This window comes from Cyprinodon variegatus, unplaced genomic scaffold (assembly GCF_000732505.1).
Source record: "Cyprinodon variegatus isolate N-32 unplaced genomic scaffold, C_variegatus-1.0 Scaffold1889, whole genome shotgun sequence".
Lineage (NCBI taxonomy): Eukaryota > Metazoa > Chordata > Actinopteri > Cyprinodontiformes > Cyprinodontidae > Cyprinodon > Cyprinodon variegatus.
The window spans coordinates 21235-40503 of record NW_015152342.1 but is presented as its reverse complement, the minus strand read 5'-3'; the positions used below and the strand labels follow the sequence as shown (position 1 = coordinate 40503).

General features: G+C 35.7%; 2 protein-coding genes across 5 annotated transcripts in view; one reads left to right on the top strand and one right to left on the bottom strand.

Annotated features, from left to right (window-relative positions):
• The window catches only part of LOC107104799 (villin-1-like), a 17313-nt gene extending 14210 nt beyond the window's left edge, over positions 1 to 3103 (top strand). For 2 of the 3 annotated variants that reach the window (XM_015404896.1, XM_015404894.1), the window contains exon 19: positions 2103 to 3103. In XM_015404896.1, coding sequence (XP_015260382.1) covers positions 2103 to 2216 — 114 coding nt within the window. In that variant the 3' untranslated portion in view covers positions 2217 to 3103. The remainder of the gene's footprint in view (positions 1 to 2102) is intronic. The other variant, XM_015404893.1, reaches the window with a different exon arrangement.
• A 296-nt stretch (positions 3104 to 3399) lies between these two features.
• Positions 3400 to 19269, bottom strand: part of LOC107104800 (1-phosphatidylinositol 4,5-bisphosphate phosphodiesterase delta-1-like) — a 26548-nt gene continuing 10678 nt past the window's right edge. For both annotated transcript variants that reach the window (XM_015404898.1, XM_015404897.1), the window contains exons 2-15: positions 18719 to 18877; positions 13266 to 13494; positions 12432 to 12561; positions 12105 to 12333; positions 11827 to 12028; positions 10333 to 10477; positions 10105 to 10257; positions 9216 to 9365; positions 8960 to 9116; positions 8132 to 8248; positions 7843 to 8021; positions 6619 to 6754; positions 4082 to 4231; positions 3400 to 3918 (exon numbers count right to left, since the gene is read on the bottom strand). In XM_015404898.1, coding sequence (XP_015260384.1) covers positions 3836 to 3918; positions 4082 to 4231; positions 6619 to 6754; positions 7843 to 8021; positions 8132 to 8248; positions 8960 to 9116; positions 9216 to 9365; positions 10105 to 10257; positions 10333 to 10477; positions 11827 to 12028; positions 12105 to 12333; positions 12432 to 12561; positions 13266 to 13494; positions 18719 to 18877 — 2219 coding nt within the window. In that variant the 3' untranslated portion in view covers positions 3400 to 3835. The remainder of the gene's footprint in view (positions 3919 to 4081; positions 4232 to 6618; positions 6755 to 7842; positions 8022 to 8131; positions 8249 to 8959; positions 9117 to 9215; positions 9366 to 10104; positions 10258 to 10332; positions 10478 to 11826; positions 12029 to 12104; positions 12334 to 12431; positions 12562 to 13265; positions 13495 to 18718; positions 18878 to 19269) is intronic.

Sequence of the window (19269 nt, the reverse complement as noted above, 5' to 3'; positions counted from 1 at the left end):
TATATATATATATATATATATATATATATATATATATATATATATATATATATATATATATACACCAACTTTACCTGAATGGTGACCATAGAACTGGTGCATATGTTTAAGTTCTCATCTAAATAGATTTACTTATCTGAGCCTCAAGGCGTTAAGTATGTCAAGTCACAGCACAGTAAACCCAGTATTCAAGACAAGGCAACAGACAGTGGGATTACTCAAAAAGCATTTATCAAAACAACAAATCTGCAGTACCAGTAGCTAGGGCGCCTAAGGCAGCCACCTGAGCAGAAGAGAAACACAGGTTAGTAACCACGATATTCTGACGGAGGATGATTATGAATGGGTGAGTCACTATCCTGGTTTTAGTGTTCAGTCTCCCCTAAATGTGGTAAAGTCCAGCCAGTCAGGTGATAAGAGGTACGGCTACTTCACAGAGAGTTCCATATGCTGAAACCTTGAAGACTGCAGAACAAGCAGGATATCAGATCCAAGCAGATTAAGGAAGTCAGGATAATCCACAGTGCAAAGTAAAATAGTCAGATCCAGGTTCAGTCCATAGGCAGATTCCAACAGGAGTCAGACAGCTTCTTTGTTTCTGCTTGATAAATAAATAAATAAACACCTCCTTCAGGCCTTTATTTCTTCAGATAGAGAGAATTACTTTGTAGCCTTGGATGATGCCTTACACTAGAGCTGGATTATGTAAGAAAAATCTTAAATTGCAATACTAAAACAGAATTGCAATGTCAACATCAATTAAGCTTATCTTACTTTGCATTACGCAATGTCTCCACCCCTGGCTGTGACCTTTAGCGTCTCAGCAAATAAAAAGCTAAACCAGGTGTGGCCATTTAGGGCAGCTTCAGTCCCTTCAATTGTGCAAATACTTAATTGGTAGGGTGTAAATTCCTGCCACTCAAAATATTGTATATTCTTCTAAATATGCCATGCAAGAATACCTTTGCTGCTGTGATATTACTATTCAGTGCAAAAGTTATTGCGATGGCCATTATGTATTGAGCAGCTTTAGACAAAGTTAAACTCTGTTTTTGGTTCCGCATTTTGAATGTTCTACAATGCAAGATGGTATTCACCGTAATATTTGCAAAAATAGCTAATTTTCTAACACTCAGACCTCAATAAGAGTAACCTACACAGATCTTTATTAATTTCAATGCCTCACATATAAACTAGGATTTAAAAATAATTTCATTAAGTTTATTCTTTTTTTTTTATGTAGCAGCTTACACAATAACTCTAACAAATACTTTCAGCAGCTTCGGATCACAAAAAATATTGCTGTATGTTTAATGTTGTATACATCTCCAAGAATCCTAAAGAAAATTTAAGGATGGATAGTGGGTAATGACATCAGCATACCTCGACCTATAGAGCTGTTACAGAGTTTATCTTAAGGATTCTAGATCAAATTTCTTAATTTTATATTAGACTGAATCAGAAACAAAAATAAAATTTCAAAAAAAAGAAAAGCTAAACCAAAGAAAACCAAGGAGCCTAAATTATTGAATATAATATTTAACAAATTTTAACATTTTTCAGGAGCCAAAAAAATCATAATTTAACCACTGTGGAGGAATTGTATTAGTCTAATCTAGTTGAGCGGTGCAACATGACTCTGAGATCTTAAGTTTGTTTTAACCTCTATAATCATAATCCTGACCGCGTTAGCAGGATGAGTTACAAAGTTTATCACCTTAATTATTACTTTGACCATAGATAAGGGGAAGTTTAGTTATTAGGAGGTTCTCAACATGAACATATACCTGTGTTTCTGCACATCGCCATAAGGGGCCCTGGTGCCTGTCTCCGAATACTTGGGGTTCTGTACTTTATGAACAGGTCATTATCCCTTCACACGGGGGAAACAGAGACACACACAACAGCCATGTATGAACAGCAGTTAACTATGAAAAAAAATGTTGATTTAAGATTTTCTACTGTTGAATTTGGTTCTGGATAACAGCTAAGAGTGGCTCTAGTAAGGCTCTATTAAAGGTGTGTGTGTGTGTTAAATCTGGTAACACAACGTGACCAGTAGAGGTCAGTCTAACATCTCAACCCTCTCCTCTGGTTTGCAGAACTACCTCTCTGAGATGGACTTTGAGAGCCTGCTGGGTGTAAGTCGGTCTGAGTTTGCAGCCATGTCAGAATGGCGTAAGGTGGATCTGAAGAAAAAAGCAGGCCTCTTCTAGGAAGCATTTAACCGCTGGGTTTCACAGAAGCGGTGCCAAACCTGTCCGACCGAGAAACTGAGAAATCAAAGCAAAACACATTATGTCTCTATTGACAGAAGCAGAGGGAGTTGTTCTGAATAACTTATTCACTTAAATGTTTTTAAGCATTACGCAAGTTCAGTAGATTAGAAAAGAAATTTGACTTTTAATAAGCAGATTGCCTTGTTTTTAATGATAGATGTAGTCTGAATGAATGTATTGAAAAATGTTTATAAGCTGATCACCTAATAAAGTTGTCTGTGTTGTTGCAATGAATCAGAAGCTATAACAAATAAAAAGAGAAAACCACCAGTGAGAGATTAAGACTGCTTTTATTTAAGAAGTAGTGCAAACACTAACAGGAAACATGACGAACAAATGCATACAGTTCCAAAAAAGAAAGTATTTTAAAGTAAAATGTGACAGTTTATAACGTTTCAGTATTTTTTTTTTCTCGCATATTTTGACCTGGTCATCAAGCCTATGAAAAATGCACACTTTGGTACAAGGCTTTAGATTAAGAAGTAGAACACAAAGGCACATAAAAAAACATTACACTAAATAGATAAAACAATTCTCATTTAAGAAAATAAAATAACTACAGACTTAACATTGGCTGGTATGAGAGAGTCATCGCATTTTTTTTTTCTAGATATCACCATGCTAAGACAAAATTGCACAGCCTTTAACAGTTTCTAAGCCCCACATACACATACTATTGCACCTTTTTGCTATTTTGCTCTTTATAGAAAAAACACTGGGGGCCTAACAAGGTAGAATTAGCTGGTTAGATAGTCTGGCTACCTGCTTTGATGGGCAGTCTTTTATTAGAAAAGCGGCTTATAGCCTGCAGTTATTAAACAGTGCACTTTAGGTTACGCACCATGATTGGCCTTGATGTCTGCGGCTGAAAGCATTTCCAAAAATCAGAGTTTGTTTTTTGTAAGCAAGGGAAACATGAGGTAGCCTTTCTGTAGTCAGCTGTGTGTTCAGTAGAAGTCACAGGTCAGAGAGGGGGAGTGTGATGTTACTCTGTGCTTCTAACTGTAAAACGACATAAATTCAACACCTTTATTGACATCTTACTAAAAAATACTTTAAACTGTAGGTAAGATGCAGCAAGAAAGGTTGTCAGTTTTTAAACTGTGGCCTGTTTTTTTTTCCTCTATGCATTTAACCAGACTGTACCCAGTGCAGACCTCTGCAATCGTTAGTTATATATATTAAGGTCTGATCTACTCTGCAAATCTAGGAAAAGCAAAATAAATGCAGATATTTGTTGCCTGATAATTCAGAAGCAGACAGCCATGTAAAATATATGATGATTAATCTCCTGAGACAGAAAAAACAGTTAAATGACCCTCATTCAATAACATCACGTCCCTCCCATTCACACACAGTTTCAACTACTTTCACTTCACTATAATAACAAAGCTCAAATATTATAGGTTAAAAAAATAAACAGGTAGAGAGTGTCTTTAACAAAGGTTTAGGGAGCCCACTGCAATACTTGGTCATTGCTCTGCTGTTGGCTTTTAAATCTTGAAGGTTTTCATTTCTGGTGTGACGGTTTTCCCTCTTTTATGATCCTACTGACGTTATATGAGCATGATATGCACAAACAGCCCTGCAGAAGGGATGACATCGCCCCTCTTGGTGAGCAATGGGACATGGCGATATCCTGCAAAAGAGGAAGTCATTTTCAGCCTTGTCAGCAAAGCTAAGGTTTGCACAATCAGAGTTATGTTATTTAGGAAGATTAACAAAACAAGAACAAAAAGCATGTGAAAACAAGTGAAACAACCAAACTTTGACTTCTCTGCTTTGTGTTAATAGTTTCATACCGTTTTGAACGCTGGTGAGCGGCAGACAGTAATTCCCAATGTGATCATTCTGAGAAGTTGAATCATAGTCTTCCAAAACAAAGCGCAACAGGGCCAGCTCAGGAACGTGGATAGGAAAGACAAATTTCTCATTCCATGTGGGGTTGAAACCTGCAAGGAGAAAATCATTGGGTCAGCAGAATGCTGAAAAAGTGTCCAGCCTGCTGTGCATCTCAATCAAGATAATTGCTGACAGATTATTTTTTATTTCAAGAATTAAGTTCCAAAAGAGAATGTCAAGTTTTATTTCGATTAATTAGAAATATTATTACTACAGATCTTTTTGGGCTCCTGACTTAACAGCAGACTGTATTGAAGCAGTGTTCCACTAAAAGTTACTGCTAAAAAAAAAACTGTTTGCAGAGTTTGATGGGGAAAGTTCAGGCAAGTTATGGAAGGAAAAAATATAAATACAAAAATGTTTCTTAAGCATTTAATAGCAGAAAATAATAATTAAAATGAACTTTTCATGAATTTATAACTGTAATGACCCTCTTATGTTCAATGTTTTATGTTCTTTTTTTTCTTATATTTATTTTAGGTCCTGATTTGACTTCTTAGTATGTGCTTAATCTTGTTTATGGTTCCACTCCTTTTCCTAGCTCCTATCCCTTCACTTTTTACAGGGTCAATAATAAGAATACTATCCAGGGTAGGAAAGGAGCTCTGGACAGCTGTGCTGAATCCAGACAGCCTTCAGCCTTACAGACTTCATTACACGTACATGAATGACCTGGTCAAATTGGGGATACAGCTTTCCAGAAAAGAACTACAAAAAACAAAAGTTCCTGAAGCAACTGTAGCTTTAATACTTCATGGCTTAAGTGTCCTTAAGCATTCAGATTGAGTCTGTCTGGTTGTCTGTTTGTTTATTTGATTTTTCCTGTTCCTCTGTCAGTTTTATATTTATTTTCCTATTTATTTATTTATTTATTTATTTATTTATTTATTTATTTATTTATTTATTATTATGTATTTAGTTTATTTACATATTGTTCAGGAAATGAAACACAATAGATGATTATATAGAAAATATATTTAAAATCAGATGTGTGTGTGCTTTTAATGGGGTTTTAATAGTACTAGATATTGGCCAGATATCCTTATAATACACAGTTATATGGCGGACACACAATAGACAATCTCAGGATTCTGGATACACTGCATTCGCTAAGGAGGACAATAGATATAATATGAATACTGTAGGTGGAGCAAGATACAGATATTCACACAGTAATTGATAAGTGTATTAAACATATTGCTAGATGAGTCTTTATCTTTGCCTTAAAGATTGAGATGACATTTTTATTTCTCTTTTTTAAATCAAGCTTATTTCCAGTCTGTGGTCCTCTGGACACATACTAAAGCTTGTACATTTTATTTGATAATTCCTTTTCAAGTTATTAGATTTTTTTTGTCTCAGCTGTATAGGTGTGCCTAGGTACAACGGAGTATTAGAGCCAGGCTAGAGAATTTGTTTAAATTTTTTTCTATTTCGAGAATAAATTTGTAAGTTACTAGAAGAAAGTTAAAAAATTACAAAAATAAAGTCACAACATTACGTGAATAAACACATGATATTACGAGAATAAAGTAGTAATATTACGAGAATAAAGTAGTAATATTATGAGAAAGTTGAAATATAACAAGAATGAAGTCCATCATACCACAACTGGTTTGAGCTTTGAGCAGCTTTGAGCTGCTGTGCTTAAAGATTTCCTTATTTGTCAAACCAAAGTATAACTTCACATGATGATTGACATTCCTCATTTTAGGAATGTCAATCATGTAAGAGTTGTCATACAATACATTTTCATTCTCATAATATTACAACTTTACTCTTGTAATTTTATGACTTTATTCTCATAGTAACTTTATTTTCATACTAATATCACTATATTCTCATTATTTTATGACTTTATTCTTGTAATGTTATGACTTTATTGTCATTGAAACTTTATTCTGGTAATTTTACGACTTTATTCTCGTTGCGACTTTATTCTCATAATATTATGACTTTATTCTCGTAATATTATGACTTTATTTCGCAATAAAACTTTATTTTCGTTATTTTGAGACTTTATTCTTGTAATATTACTACTTCATTTTCGTTGTTTTATGACTTTATTCTTGTAATGCTACGACTTTATTCTCGTAATTTTATTACTTTATTCGCGTTGCTACCTTATTTTCATAATATTATGACTATTCTGAAAACAAAAACAAAAAAGATTCTCTAGCCTGGCCTTAATACTTGTTTATGGTTCAGCTTGTGGACAGTCAGGTATATTACACAAGCTTTCTGGAAGTAGTTATTCTCAGCCTCAGAGGACTGAAACGGTGAAAAATCATTTCATCTACTTCCTATAAGGTTTTTGGTGATCTATTTTATCCCTGTTTCCCCCTACTTAGACTCTCTGCTTTGGGCTGAACATTAGAATAGAATGATAACTGAATCTACCAAGATGTAAATGCATTCATATGTAGGTTCCACTCACCGTTGTTTTGGATACATTGCGTCTCCTTGCTGGCATTGTCAGCGGGGACCCCATAAATCTCCACCCTCACCAGAGGGTCAACGATGGACTTCTGCTTTTCTTTGTTCAGTTTAGGCAACTGCTGAGCTGAGATCACCTGTTGTGTTCAGAAACATATGATCATAATAAAATCATCAGCCTTTGTCCTTTACTTGCAAAAGGGTTATATTTTTGAAGGATTCCAGTTTTAAAAGATGCCGATCTCAACTATAGCTATTAAAATTAAACAACCATATGATACTGGAAGAACTGGTAAAATCCCCTTTACGTTAACTATTCAAATAGAAAAGCCTGAATAGTTTCTGATGTTTTAAAGGCATGCCCTTCCAAGAGGAAAAGTAAAAATGGAGTCAGAAATTTAAGTTTAAAGATTTAAAATTCGACACAAAAGAAAATTTTGAAAATTCCACAAATACAAAAATTGTAAAAGTACAAATCAAGAGCTGGGTCTTTACTAGAGTGTTGCTAAAATAAAAAAAAAGTAAGTTTATACATAAACCTAACAATACCAATCAGGGCCTCCACGCCACAAAGCTGTGTTAGTGGGTTAAATCTGGGTTAAATCCCTGCATACCACAACTTTTTTATTTCAGGAAGCTAGGAAGTCACGGCCAAAGTGAAATGATGACAGAAAAGGACAAAATAAAACAACCATGCTTTGTAGCAGGTTATTTTTACCTGTTTTCATTGAATCATACATACTATCATTCTGAGACTTCATAAACAGTCCAGTCAGCGGCCTTCAACCATTGATAACAACCTCATGCAATCAAAGGTTAAATTATGTTTGGGAGATTTTACATCTCTTTGCAGGTGATGAAGCAGACTGAAAATGTTTTAACGTTATCTCCCTTTTTATCTCCTCTTTCTTTCATCTTTTCATCCTTTTTTTTTCTTCTGTTCTACCTACATTACAGTGTCCAAGCAATTTATATGCATAAATCAAGTGGAATACTATGGCAATAGCCGTCCTGCTCCACTTGTGAAAGTAAAATCTGTTGGGGCTCTTTTTGGCATCAAGACAATTGTTCTTATTGCCACATCACCAGACAGGACACTGTTAAAAATAAATAAATAATGTTTTGGACAACACTAATGGGTTGAAGGTGAAGAAATAAAATCTATAAAAAATCTATTGTATATGTGGGCGTAAACAGCAGCAGTATTCCTGAGGTGAACTCTCACCATGACATGGAGGGTCTTCTGCTGTAGCCACGGCCCTTTGGTCAGAGAGTTGGGATTGAACTGAGACGACAGGCTTCTCTGGAATTCGGGTTTCAGGATGTAGCCGCAAAAACCGTTTTGCAGAAATCGGCCTTGGTTAAGGTGCATCTCCTTCGAGGGAGTTTGGAAGTTCAAGGCCACTAAGAAAAGCAAAAAAAAAACAGATAGAATAAAAGAGTTGATGAAAGCACTGCTCGTCATTCAGCATGTTGATGATTTTATTTCTAAACCTAGCCTCATGGAAAATTACCAATCTGGCAGCCGACATTCCACATGGGAACGGGGTTGTAGTTGGATGAGTCTGTCCTGGAGCCAGCAGGGTAGATCCTGCTGAGCTTGTCCATGTTGTGATGGATGAAGGCGGTGCCTGTATAAACACATTAAAGGCATTGATGCAGGCAGGTGTTTGTTTTGTAAATCTGAGGAGGTTTCTCTCGGAAAAACTGACATTGGATTACAAATAAACACACCATTAGTCATACTCCCAACCACAATGCTCTGATTCAAGCATTGAGTAAAAATAAATACATGGTAACCAAAGCTGACTATAACATATTCATTTTCATCTGGTCTATTATCTGACAAAGAGAACAGAATGGCAACCTGTCTTTTAATACAGACATAATTCAGTCGTTACGCTATGCTTACTTTCCTATATCCTGTCCATGTCTATTCCTAGAGGCTGTTACTGTTCTAAAAACTGGTAGACATCACATGTAGGGCTGCAACTAACAATTATTTTGAAAATGGATTAATTTGTCAATTATTTTTTTGATTAATAATTGGATAGCAAAAGGTTTTAAACCAGCTGATACCTAATCTTTTCCACTTGTGGAGTGTTGGATAGAGCACATTGACAGCACATTGATTAGATGCAAAAACTGTATATTTATTTTTTTTTTTTTTACAATTTTGATATAATTACTGCTCTAATTGGGCCACTCTGTCAGCTAAAGGCATGTTTTACAGACTCTATACTCCAGTTAACAATCAATTACCTAATGAGCTGATGATTATTTCAATAACTGGTTAATGATAATTAAACCAATTAACTGTTTCAGCCCTATTCATACAATACCTGAATTATCAGCCAGGCTGAAGGCTTTGCTTTCCTTGAAAGATGACATTTCATAGAAAGCCTGGTTGTCTCTGGCATGTTCAAACCCATGGAAATGGACGCTCTTACAGTAGATGACAATATCCGACAGCTGTTTGGCGAGTTTGATCTTTGATTTCTGAAAGACGATGAAGACAAATCAACATCAAGTCTGAGACTCCAGCAAGTCTTTTCTACCTTTATCTTTCACCAAATAAGTACAAACCATGTGACTGACCTTTGACTTTGCTTTTTGATCTTTCTCCTTAACATCCGCAGCCTCGTCTTCCTCAGACACCGTATCTTCCTCAACAATGTTGTTGTTAGAGAACATGGCGTCCAGTTTGTTCAGTCTTTTCCCCTTGATGAGGAACTTCCCCTTCAGCTCCTGCATGTAAAAAACACAAAGTATGCTTAAACATTTTGTTGTGCAATTTGTAAAATGCAAGAAAGCACATTGTCTTATTTTTTGTAGTCTAATAGCATGTGTCAGTGGTTTTCACCGCTGTCATAAATACTTTTGAAGCTCGTCGCACTAACAATATCCAATAAATATTTTTTACATCCACTTCACCCTTTTTAATTTAATTCCATCAACTGATTCCAAAACAAAGTGCAGATTATGATTTTCTTAGTAAAAGTGGGGGGAATTTGCTCAACATCAATGACACATATCTATAAAATATAAGCAATGAAATCTTCCTAGAATTTCAAATTATTTAAACATCATGGTTAAAAAAGGGATAAAAGAAGACCACATGAACAATGCATCATCTCCATGGCTAAGACCCTGATTGGTTATTTTTACAATAAGTAGCGAAAATCCAAATTTTGCAGAGCCTCTCTGTTTTTTATGCTTATGCAACATTTTTAAAAATTGATCCAGGTAAACTAAGCTTTCATCTCCCTAATAAAAAATCAAAAAAAGACTTTCCCCTCCTATGGACCAATTAGTTTAAGTGCCGATTTCAAAATGTAACCCACAACTAGACATCTAAATAAAGTATTGCCATGTATTATCTCCCCTAGACAAACAGACTAATTTAATCCTCCTTTGACACAATATTTATAGTCAAAGCTTTAGAATTACTTGAAACTAACCGGAGCTTAATGTGATGCTTACATACCTCTGGTGAGGGGAAGTTGGTGGGCATAGTGTCACCCAAAGGCTTTGTGACCAAAGCATCCCCCAGGATGGAGAGCAAGTGATGGGCCATGACCTTCTGTTGTTCCACTGTGCAGTGGTTCTCCAAAGACAGAATTACAGGGTATTCAGATGTCTGGAAAAATAAAAGATCAACCATCAGCAAACATAACTTTTTGCTGTTACGCGGGCAATAAAACATCTCACGTACCTTGAAGGCAAAGTCTCTGATGGCTCTAATGACATCTTTGAAAAGTATTCTTGATGTGAGAGTGTAGCCGTGATAAATAAGCGGCTCTCCATTAGGTCCATCCCAACAATCCAGCTCCACACAACGACAACTCTTCATCAGTGCCCTGTTAGAAGAGGGAACCCTTGAGTATCATGGATAGGAATACTAGTAAAAGGATTTCCTCTGCAATAAATCATAGGAGCAACTAATTGGCTACAAACTTTTATTCAATATAATTATATATTATTAATCCTTGAAAGGAAATGCAGTAGAAGCTTTGAAAGAATGCCTATAGAAGCATTCCTCCAAATTATTCAATTTCCTCTTAAATTAATCAAAAATATTCATGATTGTTAGGAATCCAGTTTGTGTGGCCTGTTTTTGTGTTTCCTTTTTTCACCCCCAGGAGGTGCCCTGCCTACTCTGTCCCTCCCTGCACACCTGCGGCTCATTGGACCATTATCTGGAGGAGTATTTGAGCAGTGGGCTGTCACTAACTCGACGCCAGAGTATTTGCCAGTTTTGGGAAGCTTTCCTGTGTTACTGGATACCTGGACCTTCTCCCCCCTGGAAGGAAATTCCGACTTCACACTAAGCAGGGGAAAACCTCCACATGTTCAGTTCAAGTTCCCATCGGAAATCCGAGTGACAGTCCAGTTCCAGTTCACCAACTCACTGAGTACCAGACCCTACTCCTGTTAACTTCCCAAATAAACCTGTTAAACCTTTCCCATGCTCTCTGAGTGGTTTCTCTGCATGTGGGTCAGATTCATAAAACCGATCATGACAATGATAAGTCATCAATAATCAGTGGATGATTGACTGGATGCATATAAACATTGATTTCCTGTAATCTATATATATAGATGATAGTAACAGTCGAGTTCCACAACTGAACATTGTGGAACTTGCATCTTAATTTTGACTAGGGATGAAACAATGAATCGGATCAATTGTGATTAATCAAATATTGAAATAATCTACAACTAATTTAGTAATCGATTAATCGAGTATAGGGACTCTAAAATGTTCCTGTAGCTGACAGAGCAAACCTCTTAAAGTATTAATTATACCAAAATTCTAAAAAATATTTAAAAATTTTGCATTTAAGATGAAAAAACAAATGTTGGGAGTTTCGCCTGGTTTAATTTAATAAAAAATCCTCTTTAAGGAACCTTTTGGCTATCCGATTATTATTCAATTATAAAAAAAAAAATTGAGAGATTAATCGATTAGCAAAATAATCGAAAGTTGCAGTCATAATTGTAACCACAAATCCTTTAAAGTTAAGTTTTGTAAGGGAAGTTATAAATATATATTTTCCAAAATATTCTAGTCACAGAAATAAAAATGTAATTAAAGGCTGAATTAAATTGTGCAACTTGTAATAAGGTAATACCAGGCCACACAGAACAACAAAATTCAAGAGTCCTTTCTATATTTTTTATATTAGAGCCTAATATAAGTGTTTACTTTATATAAGCCTCGGTGCTGCTGGGTCCTTTGAGTTGGTCCTCCATCAAGTAGGTGTTGTGCGAGGAGGAGATAAAGTAATGATTGAGAGGCTGACTCATGTCTTGATAAACCCGCGTGTGAGCTGGGTTGAGAATGGATCCTTCGTCATGGTTGAGGTACATAAGGAATCCGTCTTTAGTCATGTGCTTCTTCTGCTTTGCTGCGAGGATCAGTAGAGAGAGATGAGTTATGCTTGAAACATTTAAAAACAAACCATCCAGCTCTAAGTTAAATACCTGTTTCGTCCAGTTCGTATTTATCAATCAGCTTGAGCGCGCTCTCCATGGTCGCCTGCTCCCTCTGCTCGTTCAGCAGGAAGTTCAGCAGATCCATGTGGCTCATCTCACCTTCTGTTTTGGCATAGTTCTTATAGATCACATCTATCTCCTCGCGATGTGTTAAGAGGTCGTAAAATTTCTTGATCTCTAAGTCTTCCAAAGTACCCGAATTTGATTCATCACATTTCTGCATAAACATAATGAGACCTTAATCAGATTTTGGTGTTACTTAAAAATATGTGCTCATTAAGATAAATTCCCTGGGGAGGTTTTTCATTGTCCTACCTTAAATAGTTCCCCTGCATAGCTGTCATCCACCTCAATGTTGAGCTGCCTCAGGAAGTGCTTCAGCTCTTTTAGCGTCATTTTGTTGTCTTTGTTCTTATCTGCTTTCCGCATGCAGTTGATGATCCAGCTGGTTTTAGATGTAAGGCTTTTGTTTACAACAGAACAATACCAAAGAAACACCTATGCAGAGGAGCTCTGTTTCTAAAGAACTTACAACATATAATACATAGATTCATAAAAGTTGTGAGGTAGATAAATCATGATTAAAGCATTTTGAAGTTCATGGCTGGTGCTAGACAATAGTGGACAGTGGAAATAGTGGACACTAGTTGTGTTTTGTACAGATCAAAGCTTTAAACTGGTTTCATTTTCAAGTATAAATAGAGAAATTAAGCCTTAAGCTCTAAATCTTGATCTAGTCTCTAAACATCAGATGAAAAAAAGGATAAGTGAGGTATGTAATTAGAGTTCATTCAAAGTAGTTTTGGTTTAGAAAAAAAACAGCAGATTTCACCCAGTTGGGGAAAAAAAATCCTTCTTGTAAATCTAAACTGAAAAAGATCCCTGAATATCTGATACTTTTCAAGTGACTGAATGTCTTTTTTTTGGCACGCATCCATCTATTTCTCAGTATGAGCTACGACGTCTTGTTTTTACTTCCACTTTTGACTCAGAAAAATAGAAAAAAATTAGAGCTACAACAACTGACTTCAAAGATTTGATTTTAACAAAATTCAGTAAGTCCATCCTTTTTAGACTCGACAATAATTGGATCCTCATATTTTTGCTCATGGAATAAAAAGGTATAAAACAAATCCTCATTAAGGATACTGTTCACTCTTCTGTTTCTTGTTGAGGTTGCGCATGTTATTGACGACCTTCTCCAGGCTGCTGACCCACCGGTGGGCCTCCTCCTTAGAAGATGCCATGAAGTCAAGGTTCTTATCACGTCCCTTGAATATGATAGAGAAGCACTTCTCGTCTTCGCTGGGGTCAGTGTATTTTTCTAATCCCTCAGACTGGCGGCCCTTGCGCACAGATTCAATGTCATCGATGAGGACTGTTTGGAGAAAACAGGACATATTATTAGGATCTGGATTAAGAAGCATGACTATGTTTAATAATACTGTAACTACCCGATTTTATTCATCAGTCTAACTTTTAAATATACATCAAGTGAGCAGATTGAGACTTTAAATGGAATCTGCATGTGTGGAAAAATCGTTTATAAAGCTTTTAGGGCTTTTGGTAAAACTACAGAAAAGTTGAACAGATTGCTTTATTCTTAAGCATTTTGAACCTTTGAGTCATTGTTATCTTTTAATGTACAGCCCTTCCTTCAACATGTTATCATGCAGACATACTACATGTTCCTTTTGATACAACATAATTGTTTTGATATCTTATCCACTGATAAGGCTTCTGCTTTTATGAGGGAGGTCCCTTGTTTCGCCTCTCACACGTCCTTGAAAGCAACCACATTGTTCAGAAAAGACTTAGCCCACCTCAATGTGGGATTTTTTTTTTAGACAAAAAGAGAGAATGGATAGTATTACATAGGGAGAAAACTAACAATAACCAAAAATACATTTTGCAAAGAAAGGCCCTAAAAATATATATTTTGTGGCCAATGCTTTTTTATCATGCTATTTCTACCAGTAATATCTGTTGCTGCAATCAATAGTCAAAATATCAGATCATTCACACACCAACTATAAACTCATTGCAGCTCTGGCATTGCTATTTGAAAGCATCATCTAGTGTTAATAAAAATAGTAAAATAGAATAGTGTGTTTTATTTTGAGTAAGTAGTAGTCAAGTTCCACTGCTCTTCCTTATAGCCCACTCATTGAAACCTTAGCCTTCTGTCTTTTCTGTCAAAAATTCCTTGTTGACATCACTATAAGAAATATAGCTCAGTTGAGCTGCTTTTTTTTTTTTTTAACGTTCATAACATCCTTGTTGCTGTCAAGGTTAAAAAAGACCACACCCTTCTGTCACGCTAATCCGAAGCAGGGTCGTGAGGGGTGCTGATCTCCAGCTGTGTACGGGCATGAGGTGGGGTACACCCTGGACAGGTCAGCAAGGCAACACAGAGACAAACAGGACGTACAACCATTCACACACACACTCACACCTAAGGACAATTTAGAGAAACCAATTAACCTAACAGTAAGGTTTTTGGACTGTGAGAGGAAGCCGGAGTACCCGGTTAAAACCCACACATGCTCAGAGAGAACATGCAAACTCCATTTATTCTTCTTGTTGCAAGGCGGCAGAGCTACCCACTATGCCACTGAGCAGCCCCTCAGTCATCTTCCATGTTTGTTTAATTAAGCAAATGCAGTTAAAGTACTTGGACAATTAGGAGATGGTATCTTTCTGTCTAAAAAAAAAAACGAAATCTCTTGGTTAATCTATCATAATGACCCTGGATTAATGCAAAATGCAGCTATTTATTGACTTTACTTTTTGTATTGTCCTACTGCCAAGCATGTGGAACACAAGGGCACATAAAAATAGCACAACTGCCATTTTTTTGCTTTGCTTTGATTTATCATCCCCCAATGTAAAACAGAGAGCATGCACTGAAGGTCTCTGCTTATGCAATCTGTTTCATCCATACTTTAGAGGCCAGTTCTTTTGTTTAGGAGCTTAATGCACGGAAGAGGACACACCAACGGACATATTGTCATCACACTAAGTAGCAAAAATCGAGATAAAAACAATTACCACTTAAAGCTCAGTTACAATGTCAACTGAGGTTTTAACATACGTCACAAATCTAAATTATCTTAAGGACAAGGTTTTTTTTAATAGTCTTAGATGTTTTCTTAATTGAAAAAAATTCAAATATCAAGTGAAATCAGAGGAAGCTCACTCGAATATTAAGGTGGAAAAATTTGAAGAGTAATCCCCTCAAGTCTCATGTCTACATTTCGTGTGAAAAAGTAGGTTTTTGACTTAAGGGGTTGAGGGTTTAGTTCACTGATATAGGAAGCAGTACGATTACATAGTGACCACATAGTGTAAGTCAAGCTTTCAAAGAGAATTACATTCAGTATAGAAGATTTTATTCATTCATGTAAATGAGTTAAACACCTCATAAATGTGTTGGTATTTGGCAGCTAACACAGTTTAAAAAGCTGAAATGAAGGTATATAAAAACAGATTTACTGGAAATTTAAGTTAATAAGGTGTTATTATGGTTATTGTGGTGAACATTGTTGTTATTGGTATTGTTACCAATAACAATAATAACACAGTTAGCAGTAGTATTGTAATGATAATGATTGCTTTATTAGACTTAGACTTTGACAGACTTTATTGTCATTTTGTACACATAGTGTATACAAAAAGAAATTACATTCAGTGCAGCTGTCAAGATATTTTAATATTTTAAAGTGCAGCAGTGATAAATGTAAACACACGACTGTATATTAGTTACAGTTTCCAAAATTCCGGGTCTTTTTTGTTTTTTGTTTGTTCTTTTTATAACCCAATTTTATACAACATTCAGCCGTCTAATGGCAGTGGGGAAGAAACTGCTGTGGAATCTGCTGGACCAGCATCGAATGCTTCAAAGTCTCTTTCCAGAGGGCAGCAGGGAGAATATTCCTGCTATGAAGTGAAAACTGGTGTCAATGTTGTTATTGTTATTATTAAATGATAAATAGTTGTATTATCACTAATTACATTTGTTGTTATGGATGTTGGTTATAACATTATGTAATAATTTTATATAGAGTAATTTCTAAATTTGTGCAATGAAGGATTGGGATTAAATATGCATTGTCTTCTTCCTCCTTTTGAACAAAGACTTTCTTCTTCAATTGTATATTTTCTCCTTCTGTTTCGTCTTTGTTTTGATTATTGTTTTATAATCAAATAAAAGTCGTAAAAAAAAAAAAAATAAAGTAATCCATGTATCTCAGGGGTGTGGTGAGGACACAGGCTGATTCATCGTTAGCCAATCCTTAAAACAGGTAAGATAGGAGAACCTCCCATTCAAGCAAAGAAGATGTGTTTGATCCTCATATGTCAGGAAGCAACAACAAGAGAGATGCTACTACCCCAATCTTCATTCAATACAAAAAATAAATTAATAAAATTAATGAAACAATGTTTTGGACCCATATTTAGCTCTTTACCACACAGTTCAGGAGGTTAAATAACTTAAGGTAAAAAAAAAAAAGATATTACAAGCAAATCTTTGAATGTTGTGCTATGCTGTGGTATTGAAAGATTGCGCCCCTTTTTTTTTTTTTTTTTTTTACAAATTATTTCTATCTGTTCCAGGGTCCCTAACTGCTGCACAATCTTGAAAATAATACCTTACCTTTAGCTTTATGCTAAACTGATTCTGCTCGATTTCATTTCATTATCTTGAATATGTCACTAAATAAAGCAGACATATTTGAAATTGAATCTAAATATTCCTGTTTATAGTAACACTATTGAGTATGACCAGGCTCTTAATCTCACTTTATAATGGGAAAGAAAAAAAAATCATTAATGTTAGGCAGAAATTGGAAAATGTCTTATTGGCTTAATGTTCAGCAAGATTAATTGTATCCCGCCCCACAAATATTGAAGCAAATGTAAAGCAAGGTAAGTCATAAAGGCTCTCGAAGGCTCACTGCTCATCACTGCACTCATCACTGGCTTATAGGTCACTAAGCCTCCATGTGACTGTTAGATGGTGTCATCTTTTGTATGAAACAAAGGTAGAATATGTGCTAAAGCAGATAACAAATTTTAATTATGGTAGCAGAGGTGTGATGCTGCAAGTCCAATTATCTTCCAAAAGCCATGTGAAAAGTGTATGACTATACAAACTCTTTGGAATGCAAGGAGATTTAAAATAAAGGTCATCTCTGGGTCTTTCAGCATTATCATGAGCCAAAACATTTAGCCAAATAACACAGAAAAGGGTTAATCGGACAGTACATTGACAATTTTTATTAATGTACCCAAAAATTTAACTCAAGTAAAAGTAGCACTATTTTATCACTTACAGTACATTGATTAGTCAAGAAATTACGCAAGTAGAAGTAAAAACGTATTTGGTATAAAGGCTACTTGAGTGCTAAGTAACTGTTGGATAATAAAATCAGATTTAATGTCTATGAATTATGCTTGCAAACAGACTTTATGTGCAAGTTCTGGCATTTTAAAGACTCAAATGCCTCAAGAATATAAATAATAGTCATGAATATAAAAGAACAAATTGACATAAAACTAATCCTTACAATGAGAACTGTGCACATGTTAGGGTTGGATAACAAGCTGCCACTGTTCTACTGTTTATTGACTGTTTATCTGACTTTGGAATAGTTCAAATTACTCACAGAGGACAGAGTAATCAGAGTTACTCAAGTAGGAGTAGCGATACAAAATGATTATTTGTTTAGTAGGTAGGACATGAACAATTGTGTAAAAGTAACTAAATATGATTAAGTAAATGCCAAAAGTGGTTGCATTATTTTTTTCAATGTACAATCATATTACTAGATAGGTTTTTTTCTTTTGTAAGATTTCCATCTTTATTTTTTCTTTCACTCTCTTACTAACATGACATTATCACTGGAATGTTAACAGGGTTTTCATGCAGAAAGATTCTAAAGCATGCATAGAAAAAACCCTGTTTCGAAATGTGGTTAAAAACAACAGGTGCTTTGCAGACATCCTCCCACAACTCCTACACAAGTACAGGGTGACAGTGAAATACATTGCTTCCCTCAGTCAACAAGTGAATGCATGTTAAGAGTAAATTATAAAACAGTAAAAACTAAAAATGGTCAAAGCAGCAACAAAAGAACCACCAGACCAGTTTGTGGTTTCCTTGTTGTTCTAAGCTCAGACTGGACTGTGAGAGAATATGAGCCTCACTATCAACAGGAAGGAAGGGAAACCTGAGCTACCAAAGATCTAGATATGCACATTCTGACAGAAATCAAAGAAAAATAAGTGAAACAGGGTCACGATACGCACTATATTCCAGTGACCATTGCCCCAACCATAGCAGATGTGTGAGCTGTTTTCACTCCACCAACAACATTTTTTACATATTTGCCTTAGGAATTTGTGGGGCATATCCATGTGTGTGCTTATGTGTTATGAAGCAAGAAGCTATTGTTTTAAATCTGGAAGAATGCCCTTGGTGTACACAATAACAGCTACAGGGTGTGAAGCCGGAGCAGAAGAGAGATATACTGGCCAAGGTAATTATATTTAGCAAGATCATTTTGTCAATCTCAAACACAAAATAAGATGAAACTCACAGGTTTTTTCTCGTTGAAAGAGTTTCTCGGATGGGTACGACAAGGTCCTACAGTCTTCCATCAGCTTAAAGAAGCGGCCCCTTTGCCAGGATTTGGAACGAACCTTGATGAGCTCGCCACCAGCCAGCAGGAAATTAAGGTCCGCATCCCCTTCCAGACCTGGAGGATAAGCGACAGAAGATTGATATACAGAATTCTGATTTACTTGTCGGCCACATTAAACAAAAAAAATGTAAAACATTAAACCGGAGAAGCAAAAAATATATATATTTCTAAGGTTATTCTGCATAGGAATTTAGCATAATGATTTCCCCTAAGATAATAAGATCTGCCAAGACAACAGAATTTATTTCCACATCGGTCATCTACCTCAGTGTTTCCCAACATTTTTTGACTTCTGTACCCCTTTGGGCATCTTGTATTACCATGAGTACCGCCCTCAGTCAAAAGTATTGATGATTGTCCAAAAGTGGATAGGGCAATAACTGAAATAAAGACTGTTTAACCCAGTGGTTCTCAAACTTTTTCTGTCATTCCCCACTTTGGACAAG